At 45.4% G+C, this 13,435-nt stretch overlaps 1 protein-coding gene across 3 annotated transcripts in view; it reads right to left on the bottom strand.

Moving 5' to 3' along the window:
• Positions 1-13,435, bottom strand: part of LOC110507829 (cell adhesion molecule DSCAM-like) — a 130,101-nt gene that overhangs the window by 14,610 nt on the left and 102,056 nt on the right. For all 3 annotated transcript variants that reach the window (XM_021588124.3, XM_021588125.3, XM_090223701.1), the window contains 6 exons: positions 11,513-11,692; positions 1,712-1,908; positions 1,359-1,455; positions 1,014-1,142; positions 680-847; positions 99-169 (listed from right to left, as the gene is read on the bottom strand). In XM_021588124.3, coding sequence (XP_021443799.1) covers positions 99-169; positions 680-847; positions 1,014-1,142; positions 1,359-1,455; positions 1,712-1,908; positions 11,513-11,692 — 842 coding nt within the window. The remainder of the gene's footprint in view (positions 1-98; positions 170-679; positions 848-1,013; positions 1,143-1,358; positions 1,456-1,711; positions 1,909-11,512; positions 11,693-13,435) is intronic.

Raw genomic sequence — 13,435 nt, 5'->3', positions numbered from 1 at the left:
GAGGAGGAGGAGGAGGAGGGATGGATCAGACTGTACATACTCATGACACAGATTGAAACAGGAACATCTCTCTGTTTAACTCCATGAAGACACAGTACCTTCCAGGTGACTTTGATGCTTTGTGGAGAGGTGGCCTCCAGTTGTACTTCTTGTGGAGGGCCATCAGGGGCTGTAGAACAGATGTGTAATATTAACACAAAATACTCTTATGAGAGATTCAGTTGAATGAGGCAGAGATGATAGCAGAGACGATAGAGGAAAGCAATACTTTTTTCTGGTTGGTGTGTGGCAAATTAATTAGGTAGACTAGACCCAGCTGCTATCGCATTGGTGCATATGGGAGAGACACCCCTTAAGTAGACCAGAACTGTGGAAAAAAAATTCCATGGTAAAAGGCCTTTTTGAATCATCTGTATAATCCACCATCTTTGACGGAGGCAATTCAGACATTAATTATATTTAGGAAATATTTCACTAGATGGCGATGCAGCACTAGAAATATGTTTGCTCTGTTATGAACGAGAGACAGACCTTTACTGTATTCAAGGGAATATTACAATACAAATAAATACATATCCATGACTAAAATCTGAAGACAAACAGAATATGTGTCAACCTGGTTTGGAACATAACTACATGATGTTTTGACCCGGTGAAGGAGAGATCTGCGTGGGCTGACCTGCTTCATCAGTGGTGATAGTGAGCTCGTTGCTGGTATCGCTCTTGCCGATGTCGTTCTTGGCAAAAATGCGGATGTTGTAGGTGGAGGAGGGGTGCAGGTCTATAATGGTGGCCTGGTTCAGCTGGGGGGACACGTCTTTGGTTATCTGGGCTGAATTCCACGAGGCTGGGGGAAGGGGCAAACGCAATGAACCTATTAGCATCTCTGTATGACATGACAACCAACAACAAACAAGTTAGCTAATGCAGAAACATCTTTAGTTATAACTATGTCATATGCAATTTCATATGGATTTATCACGTTATTCCATAGGCCTATATGCCAGCGCTACCTGATTTGTTCTTGCACTCAATGTCATATCCTGTGATAGGGCTGTTTCCGTCGAAGCCCATGGTCCAGCGGAGGGCAATGGTCCGGTCTCTGACCTCTCGGATCTCCACCTCGGGAGGGTCTGGAGGTTCTAAACGGGTTTAACACCACACACACGCACAGATTAGATAGAGAGGTTTACCTGTTCACTTAGTTGTCCTGACAAGGAGAAAACAAACTGCAGGCTGAAGTTAACTAGGGCCCAGAGATATTGGCTTATTTAGTCAGGAACAACTTACAGTAGCAACAGAAAGGTTCCACTATGAAGAAACAGCTTAAGAAGCTGGAGCAGAAGCCAGGGGTTTACCTTGTACTGTTAACTGAATGATCCCTCTGTCTTCACCATAGGAGTTGATGGCATGGCAGGAGAAGAATCCAGAATCTTCCCGAACAGTGGGCAAAATCTGAGGAGAGGTCAATGTACTTTTTAACCAGGAAGCATCACCATAATGCACCATCATAGTTCAGTATTCAACTGATAATAACCTCTGGTTATTTTATAGGCTACACAAAATGTCCAGCATCAATCACCGCAAGTACAAAGGCTACTATAATTATTCATGCTATATTGAGAGCGTACTATACTAATACCAGCTCAGTACAAACACAACAATATACATCACCCCCTTTTGAGGTGGAGGCCCCAGGCCCCCAGCGCACCTTCAGAGTGGAGATGACCTCGTCAGCCACCTCTTTGACCACGACGGTGTAGCGGCTGGTCTCTGGGTTGATGATGCGTTCCTCCTTCTCCCAGCGCACCATGATGGGCTTCTCCCCGTGGGCCGTGCAGCTCATCTCCTTCTGCTGGCCCACCGTGGCCATGGTGGTGTTGGGGTACGACGTGATCATGGCTGGGACTGAGGGAGAGAGGGAGAGGAAAGAAAGGGAGAGATTGATGCAGAGATTGTAACTTTTATTTAACTCAACAGAGGCTCATACATTCTCCTTTAACAATTCACTATAAGTTCACAGACTGGCCTCTGCCACCCTAAAGCCTAACATGAGAATAGTCAACTATGGAGAAGCATGAACTCCTATTTAGATCGCCCTGGTTCCCACAATACATTGAACACTAATGGTTCAAAAACAGGCCTTCAGGTAAGCAATCTTGTCTCTGCTACAGCATCTTTGATACAGACAGACAGCAACTGTTTACGTGTTGTTCCTGAGGCAGAGCGTCTCAGACAGAGACAGAGACAGAGACAGAGACAGGGTGCTACAGAGCAGAGGAAAGCCGTGACTAGTCTGAACTCCCCACGGTGTGTAGAGCTCGTCTGGCGTTACGACACTACGACGCACCACGCTTATTAGCAGCGGCTCTGTGTGTGTGTGTGTGTGTGTGTGTGTGTGTGTGTGTGTGTGTGTGTGTGTGTGTGTGTGCGTGCGTGCGTGCGTGTGTGTATATTTGGGGAAATACCCCAGTCCAGCTATAAACTGCTGCAGGTGTCTTCTACTACTGTACAGATACACAACACAGTCCTATACTGTCTCACATAGGTTTGTGTAGATCACAGTTACATTGAAAGCCTTAATGGTACAACCTGCTGTATTGATATCTGTTACAAAGGCAGCACATGCTGTATGTACAGTGCACTGTTGCTGATGTTTCAGAGAGGAATGGACTTTAAGGCAGATAAAATAATGTATTGTATATGAATGTGTATATTTACTGTATGTGTTTAACAAGATCATCCATACAGTACATCCTACTGGCTAAGACAATGGGATAAGTCTGGGGGCTGGTGCTGTAGCCATTCTCCTGTCTGTCTGTCTGTCTGTCTGTCTGTCTGTCTGTCTGTCTGTCTGTCTGTCTGTCTGTCTGTCTGTCTGTCTGTCTGTCTGTCTGTCTGTCTGTCTGTCTGTCTGTCTGTCTGTCTGTCTGTCTGTCTGTCTGTCTGTCTGTCTGTCTGTCTGTCTGTCTGTCTGTCTGTCTGTCTGTCTGTCTGTCTGTCTGTCTGTCTGTCTGTCTGTCTGTCTGTCTGTCTGTCTGTCTGTCTGTCTGTCTGTCTGTCTGTCTGTCTGTCTGTCTGTCTGTCTGTCTGTCTGTCTGTCTGTCTGTCTGTCTGTCTGTCTGTCTGTCTGTCTGTCTGTCTGTGTGTGTGTGTGTGTGTGTGTGTGTGTGTGTGTTAAAGGAGCTGTTTCTCCAGAAGCTAAGTGGGTAGTACGAGCAGAGAGGACTCGTGGCACGTCTCAGAAACACTGTCTGAGAGCATGTTCCCCTGCAGCAGTGTAACTGTGATCTCTCTCCTCTCTCTCCTATCCCACCAGGACGGCTATGATTTAATGATGAGAGCCCACTTTGATTATTCATACACAGCAGACAAGACTACTCCTCTGGCCCCACTGCTGTCTCACTACCTCTCCACACACACACTCAGAGCCTCAACCTCTCCGCTGTCTTCTACACACACAGTCGCACACCAACACAAGAAGGCAACACTCATACACAGAACACACACATACACACACACAAATTCAGAGAAACAGAGAAACACATGCAGAAAAAACAAACCACACATAATCCCAGGTGACACACTCAGAGGGGTGTGTGTGTAGGAGGGAGATGCGGCTCCGCTAGCTGACAGCCCGTCTCTGACATGATTGAATGTGTCAGACTAAGGTCTGCCAACGTTTAAGCCTCATCTCTTATTCACTCTCAAGCTATGCCAAAGAACGCTGATTTATTTAGCGTGACAACTATGAATTTTAAGTGAGGCACATTCAAAAATCCTCCTCAGCCTTCTCTAAATGTTATTGCTCCTTAACAGGGGTAGTTTCTACATCTGAGGCAGCAGGCAGCGCCGTGGCGGGCGGCGTCAGCAGGAGACCTGCCTGATGTTCTCCTACTCCTGCCCCCGTGAGACCGAGGGCATGCCTTGATGAGCGCTCTGCCTTTCAGGAGAGGGGGAAGAGGGGGAGCCGGAGGAGGGGAGAAAAAATTCAGAAAATAAGAAGAATCCTAGTTCTGACATTCCTTTCGAACAACACAGGCAAATTATCTGCTATTGTTATCACACACATAGCTCTGGCACATAACCTAGCTCCATCACTGTGTGATCAGCACAGGTCCACATGATCAAATTGCAAGGAAATGTCTGTCTGCTGTGGCTGTCTGTTAAAGCTACAGAGACTGCCTCCTCTGTGCTGTCACGGTGTCATACTCAGTTTGCTGTGACACTCCCAGTACTGCTACAGTAAAGGCCTCAGGTGTCAAAGATGACCGAAAACAAACAGGCAGCTCAAGGTGTTCTCCATCTTAAACCATCCTCACAACAACCTGAGACTTGTTAAAGAAGGTTGGGGGACAACAAAAGGCTGCTCTCAGCTAGACTCCTCTCTCCTGCCTACATTCACCAAACAGCCCTCAGTAGCCCCCCAGGCTACCAGTATTCTTTTTGATGGCCCATAATTGCTTCGTTGATGTATATTTTTTAATATCCAGCGATGTTACAGAGCCTGGTAATAAAGCGCAGTAGGGAGAGAAAGAGAGAAGGGGAGAGAGAGAGAGACAGAGAGGGAGGAGGTTTCTATTCCTATCTGTCTGTCAGGTCCCTGTCCCAGGTCCCAGTCCCAGGTCCCAGTCCCAGGTCCCAGTCAGGGCTGGCTATGTGTCACTAGGCAGAGGGAGACTGAGGGGGAGGTTGCCATATTGGATGGAGATGGGCTACAACTGACTAAGAAAACAATCATCCAGTAGCATTATTAAAAGGTTTGAATTGCAAAAACTGCCGGTCTTGAAATTGTGCATGATGAACAGAACATTATAGAGTTTAATTTCAGGAAATCCAGGGAAATCCAAAAAACATTGGTATATCAAATAAAATGAAAACATCTTAATGTAGGATTTCCAGTTGGCTAAGGTGTACACATTTTGAGGAAAATGTATTATCTGCACAGCAGGAGAAAAATCATTGTATCTTTTTGATCTGTACCCCTTCTCTGTAGAAGAGAGGGACTGAAAATAAGGTAGAACACCACATGCAAATAGCTGTTCCCCTGTGCCCTTACTTAGTCTCTCTCTAATTTAAGTACTGATGGGTTTAAATGAAGCAGAAACTCACTGAAGAGCTTCATCGGCCGGTGACACACACATGCATGCACAAATGTGCACACACACACACACACAGGATAGTTAGGAGAGGGAGGGCAGGCAGGCAGCAGTGCATACTGAAACACTAATGGTCTTCCTTTTCAATCCACTCAAGCGAATAAGTACACTTTTACAGAAAGCATCTTGAGTCTGAGTGCACAGTTCAGGGGTTATAAGGCATGAAATGTGATATTATGATGAGTGACAAGAGTACAGCTGTACCATCATGTAATGATAGCTTCCAACCCCCCAGTAGCATGATGGATACCACTAACAAAAGCCCCAAAGACATCACAACTCTGGGATTTTTGGATAATCAGAATTTCCCCTCTCCAAGATGTCGATCGTCATTAAATTAAAATAGTCTTGAGAGATTTGAGTAAAAATAAACAGGAAATGAGAGTAGGCTATAGAAGAGAACGAGCAGGAATCTATAAAGTAGGGAATCTATACAGCTCACTACACAGAGACACGCTCACAGTAGGTCCCCTTTACAATTTGTGTTACTGTAACGCCCCTTTCTATACAGCCCTAAATCTCCCTGTGTCTTTCTGATGAAGCTTTTGAAGGCTTACTGAATCTGGTGGTCAGGAGCAGCTCTCCACCTAACTCCTCCATCCTAACCTACAGTACAGTACAGTACACCGTAGCCAGCTCACACATACACACACAATTACAGTAGGCTATGAAAGACTGAGACTGATACATTAAAAGCAAATCTCTTGCTCTCCCCTCCTCCCCCTGTTCATTCCCAATGATATCGTGTGTCCTGGGGCGTGCTGGTCTCAGTGTCATGGTGGATGCTGATCTGGGACTGAGGCTGGGGTGACGGTGCTGTGTGAGGATAATACGCTTCAACCCTCATTTCATCATCTCTCCTCGCCGGGCATCGTGGGAAAGTAGGCCACCACGCCACGCAATGCCTCACTGGGCAATACCTCCCGAACACACACACACACACACACACACACACACACACACACACACACACACACACACACACACACACACACACACATAGCCTACAATACACCCACACACGCATATTTACAATACAGACACACACACTCCTCAGGCCGGCCCAGCATTCTTCTCACAGGCCATACAGTACAAGGATGACTGGTTGGGTGGAGCCACTTTAATGCCCTGTTCTCCTGCACAATTACTCTCTCACACTCACTCACCACCACACTGCCAAAGAACGCTGCGATGACAACAGGAGACAAATACCTTGCGGGAAAAGAAGGTAGAGAGGAGAGGAAGACACTTTGTATTGCTGATGTTGGGCCTGGCTACGGTGTACAGCCAACTGTCTGTCAGTGATAAGTAGGCATTAATCAACTGCTTAGCTATTGTTTATGGTATGCTGACCAATGACCTGTGTGGTAATGTGAAAAAAGTAATGGTGCCTGGGCCCAGCCAATTGCTGATTGGCTGTGTAAATGTATTGTCTCTAGGAGGGCTGAGAGTCAGTGTCACCACAGGTCTAGCCACTGCATGACAACCATGGCCTTCAGTGAGCTAATGTACTGATGGAAACACAGAGTGCTACATAAGCACTTCCATGTTAGCCTCATTAACTATGACAAGCTCATACAGTACAGTACACTGGGTGGAGTAGGCCAGGGCATCGTAGCCATGCTAGCTAGGATACAGCCACTGTCTGTTGCATCTGTGAACAATGGCGCCGGAGGGGAGGGCTGCCGTCTTATCGGCTTTTAACCAACCATGCTATTTTGTTAGTTTTTTTGCATTGTTCATTACTTGTTTTGTACATAATGGTGTTGCTACCGTCTCTTATGACCGAAAAGAGCTTCTGTACATCAGAACTGTGATTGCTCACCTCAAAATGGACAAATAGTTATTTTTTAATGAGTCAGACGGAAGGGATATACTACTACAGACACCCGACCAGGCCCAGATCCCCGTGATTCGCTGGAGGAAACAGAGATTTAGTGGAAAAAGATCAGGGTGCCTTGCGAGGATCAGGCGACGAGTGGCTAATCTGCCCTTGCCTTCCGTCCTGCTAGCTAATGTTCAATCGCTGGAAAATAAATGGGACGAGCTGAAAGCACGTATATCCTACCAACGGGACATTAAAAACTGTAATATCTTTTGTTTTACCGAGTCGTGTTTGAACGACGACGACATTAAGAACATAATGCTGACGGGTTATACACTCTATCGGCAGGACAGAACAGCAGCCTCTGGTAAGACACGGGGTGGGGGCCTATGCATATACAGTATGTGAACAACAGCTGGTGCACAATATCTAAGGAAGTCTTGTGGTTTTGCTTGCCTAAGGTAGAGTATCTCATGATAAGCTGCAGACCACACTATCTACCTAGAGAGTTTTCATCTGTATTTTTCGTAGCTGCCTACATACCACCACAGACTGATGCTGTCACTAGAACTGCACTCAATGAGCTGTATACCGCCATAAGCAAACAGAGGCGGCGCTCCTAGTGGCCGGGGACTTTAAAGCAGGGAAATTTGAATCCGTTTTACCTCATTTCTATCAGCATGTTAAATGTGCAACCAGAGGGAAAAAAATTCTAGACCACCTTTACTCCACACATAGAGACGCATACAAAGCTCTCCCTCGCCCTCCATTTGGCAAATCTGACCATAATTATATTCCTGCTTACAAGAAAACATTTAAACAGGAAGCACCAGTGACTCGGTCTATAAAAAAGTGGTCAGATGAAGCAGATGCTAGCACAGACTGCAATATGTTCTGGGATTCTTCCGATGGCATTGAGGAGTACACCACATAAGTCACTGGCTTTAAGAATAAGTGCATCGAGGACGTCGTCCCCACAGTGAATGTACGTACATACCCCAACCAAAAGCCATGGATTACAGGCAACATTCGCACTGAGCTAAAGGGTAGAGTTGCCGCTTTCAAGAAGCGAGACTCTAACCCGGAAGCTTATAACAATTCCTGCTATGCCCTCCGACAAACCATCAAACAGGCAAAGCATCAATACAGGACTAAGAACAAATCGTACTACACCGGGTCTGACGCTCGTCATTCACAAGGCCGCAGGGCCAGCCGGATTACTAGGACGTGTACTTCGAGCATGCACTGACCAACTGGCAAGTGTCTTCACTGACATTTTCAACCTCTCCCTGCCTGAGTCTGTAATACCAACATGTTTCAAGCAGACCAACATAGTCCCTGTGCCCAAGAACACTAAGGAAACCTGCCTAAATGACTACCGACCCATGGTAGTGGGCTACGTTTGTAGCCATGAAATTCTTTGAAAGGCTGGTCACGGCTCACATCAACACCCTTATCTCAGAAACCCTAGACCCACTCCAATTTGCATACCGCCCCAACAGATCCACAGATGATGCGATCTCTATTGCACTCCACACTGCCCTTTCCCACCTGGACAAAAGGAACACCTATGTGAGAATGCTATTCATTGAGTACAGCTCAGCGTTCAACATCATAGTGCCCTCAAAGCTCATCACTAAGCTAAGGACCCTGGGACTAAACACCTCCCTCTGCAACTGGATCCTGGACTTCCTGACAGGGCCGCCCCCAGGTGGTAAGGGTAGGTAACAACACATCCGCCACATTGATCTTCAACACGGGGGCCCCTCAAGGGTGCGTGCTCAGCCTCCTGTACTCCCTGTTCACTCATGACTGCACGGCCATGCACGACTCCAACACCCTCATTAAGTTTGCTGATGACACAACAGTGGTAGGCCTGATCACCGATAACGATGAGACAGCCTATAGGGAGGAGGTCAGAGACCTGACCGTGTGGTGCAAGGACAACAACCTCTCCCTCAACTTGATCAAGACAAAGGGGATGATTGTGGACTACAGGAAAAGGAGGACCGAGCATGTCCCCATTCTCATCAACAGGGCTGTAGTGGAGCAGGTTTAGAGCTTCAAGTACCTTGGCGTCCACATCACCAACAAACTAATATTGTCCAAGCACACCAAGACAGTCGTGAAGAGGGCACGACAAAACCTATTCCCCCTCAGGAGACTGAAAAGATTTGGCATGGGTCCTCAGATCCTCAAAAGGATTTACAGCTGCACCATCGAGAGGATCCTGACGGGTTGAATCACTGCCTGGTTTGGTGTCAGAGGAAAGCCCTAAAAATTGTCATCGACTCCATCCACCCTAGTCATAGACTGTTCTCTCTGCTACCACATGGCAAGCAGTACCGGAGCGCCAAGTCTAGGTCCAAGAGGTTCCTAAATAGCTTCTACCCCCAAGCCATAAGACTCCTGAACAGCTAATCAAATGGCTACCCGGACTATTTGCATTCCCCCCACCCCCTCTGGAACACTGTTGCTACTCTCTGTTATCATCTATGCATAGTCACTTTAATAACTCTACCTACATGTACATATTACCTCAATTACCTCGACAAAGGTGCCCCCACACATTGACTCTGTACCGGTACCCCATGTATATAGCCCCGCTATTGTTATTTACTGCTGCTCTTTAATTTGCTATTCTTATCTCTTACTTTTTTTTTGTGTATTTTCTTAAGACGGCATTATTGGTTAAAGGTTTGTAGGTAAGCACTTCACTGTAAGGTGAACACCTGTTGTATTCAGCACATGTGACAAATAACATTTGATTTTATTTGATCTTCTCAGTGTCTTAGCCACACCATGATCAGGGACTCTGTCTAAATAGATTGTTCATGCTTGTTTACACCAATCAGAGTAAGTATATGAAACACAAAGGCATGAGATGGAACCTAAAAGTCTGTGTGAATTTATGATGTGTACATGTGTATGTATGGTTACTGATGTGTGTGAGAGGGTGTGTGAGAGGGTGTATTTATTTACATTATGTGAATCTGAATGTATGCATGTTAGAGATAGTGTGCGCGCACGTGAGTGTGTAAATGTGGCATTGTGTGTACTGTAGGAGCACACGTGTCTGACCATATTTGCATGTGTGTGTCTGTCTATGTGTGTTTGTGTGTGTGTGTGTGTGTTTGCATTATTATGTAGCAGTCAATGCCAGGAGGGAGCTGCATTTGGCTCTGACAGAGAGAGCGACTTAGCAGGGGGGCTCCTGCAACAGCTTGATAAGAACAGCAACAGAAAATAAGCTCTCCTCACATCTGAGCACCATCAAATGAGAATACTTCCCCCACGCAGCAAAGCCAGACTGGCAGTGCCAGGAGACTGGTGACCAGGTCATTAACATACTCCACATGCTGCAGCCTCACCAGTCAACACAGCAGAGAGAGAGACACCACAAACTGTCTGGACTCCAATACAAAACCATGTCCTTCTTTCAGTATGTCATGACTCATCACTCAGACTGTGTCTGTTTAAACGGTGTGATAATTCAATGTACAGTTACTACAGTAGCCTATAGGTCATCTGAGCAACCCTAAGGTCCATTGTTCTAAACCTTTGGAATGACACAGTGTCTAATGAGTGATCTCATGTCACTGAACTGTATCCCAGTTCCTCTCCAAGTCCCACTGACGTTAATGATGCCCATGGCCCAGGCCTTGGTTCTGTCTCAGGTTGGTTTTGTAACCAGAAAGTGATTAGTGATGCTACAGTTAGTTACATTTGGCTGCTGCTGGTACTGATTAAAATAGACCTGGCAAGGCAGGTCCTCTCCCTCTTGTCATTCACACATGATGTCTACAAGGCTATAGGAGAACACTGTAATACAAATCAATACGCAGCCAGGGACAGGGCTGATACCAGTAGATAACATATGGGGTGGTACAAGACATGTCTGTGACTTCAGGGAAATACAGATTGAGAGATGGCATGAGAGAGGGCATGAGAGATGGCATACAGTAGATAACAAATGTGATGCAGGCAATGTAGTACAAGTAGGGCAACAGTATCATTATATTACACAGACACAGACACACAGACTGAAAGAGAGAGAGAGAGACAGACAGACAGACAGACAGACAGACAGACAGACAGACAGACAGGGTGAAAGAGAGGGTGAAAGAGTGAGATAGAGAAAGCAGGCCAGATAAAGAGAGAGCACAGTGGTGTAGTGGTGTTGTGCTCTCTCCTTCTCTTTTCCACATGGCAGACTCTGCTTGAATGAAGAGTTGAACGTGTAATGGAGGGGACATAAGTCTGCTCAACAAAAAAACACACGGTCACACCACCCCACCCCCCCATGGCCAAAGTACCAATGACTATACTGTGGGGTCAACATTTTACCCTTATCCTTCTTTCCTCTGACCCAAACTCACAGATATGATACAGTTAAATAAAGGTTCAATAAAAATAAATATAATAAAAAATACATACTTGTCATTTGATGCTTCACCCAACAATACCAAACAGAGTTTGTCTAACAAAGAAGTCAAAAAGAAACGTTACAGTATTTTTGGAGTCTTACTTTTGACGGTGAGGTACATGGACTTGCTAACGTCAGCTCCCACATCGTTGCTGACCTTACACAGGTAGTAGCCGCTGTCCTCCTCTAGCACGTGTTTGATTAGCAGAGAGCCATTGACCAGCAGCTGGATACGGGAGCCAGAGTTCAGGGCGATGGGCTGGAACTGGGGAACCCCGTTACCTGGGGTGGAGACAAGGAGGGACGGGGACATGAGTCATGGATGATACACATTTCAAATGCATTTAGCACCTTTCAAAAATCACCATTATAAACATTTTGAATATAGAAGTCTACAATATCCTCTAATCCTTAATCGGAACCATTGTATTTATGGCATAAGCAAAGTAAGCTTAAGAGCACATGGGGGTGGTGTTCTACAATTTCCCCTAACTAATTTAAACCCAAAGCTACTACTGTTTTTGTTTTTAAAGCTCATGTTTTGGGTGCTGACTATTGACAGATGCGCATCCTTATTCAACTTGTACAGTGTGTAACGCTTCAGTGACAAAGCTTAAGGGATTTAAGGACAGTAAACATGCATCTTAACGCTGCCCCTAAACCTCAGCAGCTGCTGTGGAGAATGTAGCCACTAAAAGTGGGTAATCATGAAAGAGATGTTCAACACCAGAGCAGATTGTAAAGGAAGAAAACAACAAGACTGCAATGAGGCCTTGAAACAAGGAATCAGCCAATGAAATGCTGTGCAGTTTCCTTTACACAGCAAAGTACTTTTCTTTTCCTTTGTTTTTACATGTGAGGATTTATTTATCCACTGACTCTCAGGATTTGATGCCTGTAAGCTATGTTTGGTATTTTTCATGTGAACAACACTGAACTTGTAGGCATGTACATTTACAAATCTACACATCAAAGAAGGAAAAATGTATTGTACATATATTAATGGGTAAATACAACCTAACCCCCAAAGCATTGACTTGGTCTTGGTGAAACACAAATATTAGTATTAGTATGTACACGCTATTGTAGGTCAAATAGTATTCAAAGATCTCTCTGGTGGTGAGGTATACTTCAGCATACCAGCATACAGCATTATACTATTCACATATCAGGGAACAAGTATATTTTCTATAATCATCCATGTTTCTGTTGGAGGTAATGTTGGACAGTCTCATTCAAAAAGGTCAAAATGACTTAGTGTAGTGTAGGAAATGTCTAATGCTGAAAATGTTCAGGTCAATGAGCTGCTTGGGAATGGAAACCCACTCAGAGCTGTAAGTGGTCTACCTATGTTACAGTAATAGCAACACATCCAGGCTCGCTCATAGAGTATTAAACATTTGTCTGAACTGGGCCAGATATCAGCATGCGCTAAAGTTAGCGTGTAAAGATAAGGACATTTAGTGAGCTGTGGGTTTTGGTCCTTAATTAAAAATGCAGTCAAGTGCTTCTGGTTAGCGAAGGGTCAAGTGGCAGTACTATTCCCACTCTGCTGCCTTGTAAACGAGAAGAGAGAGAGATAGAGAGAGAGACAGAAAGTGAAAGAGAGCGAGAGAGAGAAAGAAAGAGAGAGACACACAGAGAGAGAAACCGAGGGTGACAGAGAGAGACAGAGAGAGAGAGAGAGACAGAGAGACCGAGAGACAGAGAAAGACGTGCTCTTGGATGATGGATTTTGCATATCCAGAGAGAGCTAGCAGTTATGATTATACCAGCTGACCTTTCCTTATTCACTTTTCTATCTCTCTGTTGCTCTGCTCTGCTCTGCTAACACCTGACTGGGAGAATAAAAAGCATCTCCAGTGCCATAATATACAGCAACACAGACACTTGCACTTACAAATTAGAGGTACATCTCAGATAAAGGCGCCGGCCAAGTCTTCACTTGCCATCGCCGTGGCGAAGGATCAAGGTTCTGTCAGGCGTTATTAATCAGACAGGGCGTCTAAGATATTGAGGAGCGTC

Source organism: Oncorhynchus mykiss, chromosome 27, assembly GCF_057628025.1.
Source record: "Oncorhynchus mykiss isolate SJ-2025 chromosome 27, ASM5762802v1, whole genome shotgun sequence".
Lineage (NCBI taxonomy): Eukaryota > Metazoa > Chordata > Actinopteri > Salmoniformes > Salmonidae > Oncorhynchus > Oncorhynchus mykiss.
This window is presented reverse-complemented; position numbering and strand designations above follow the sequence as displayed.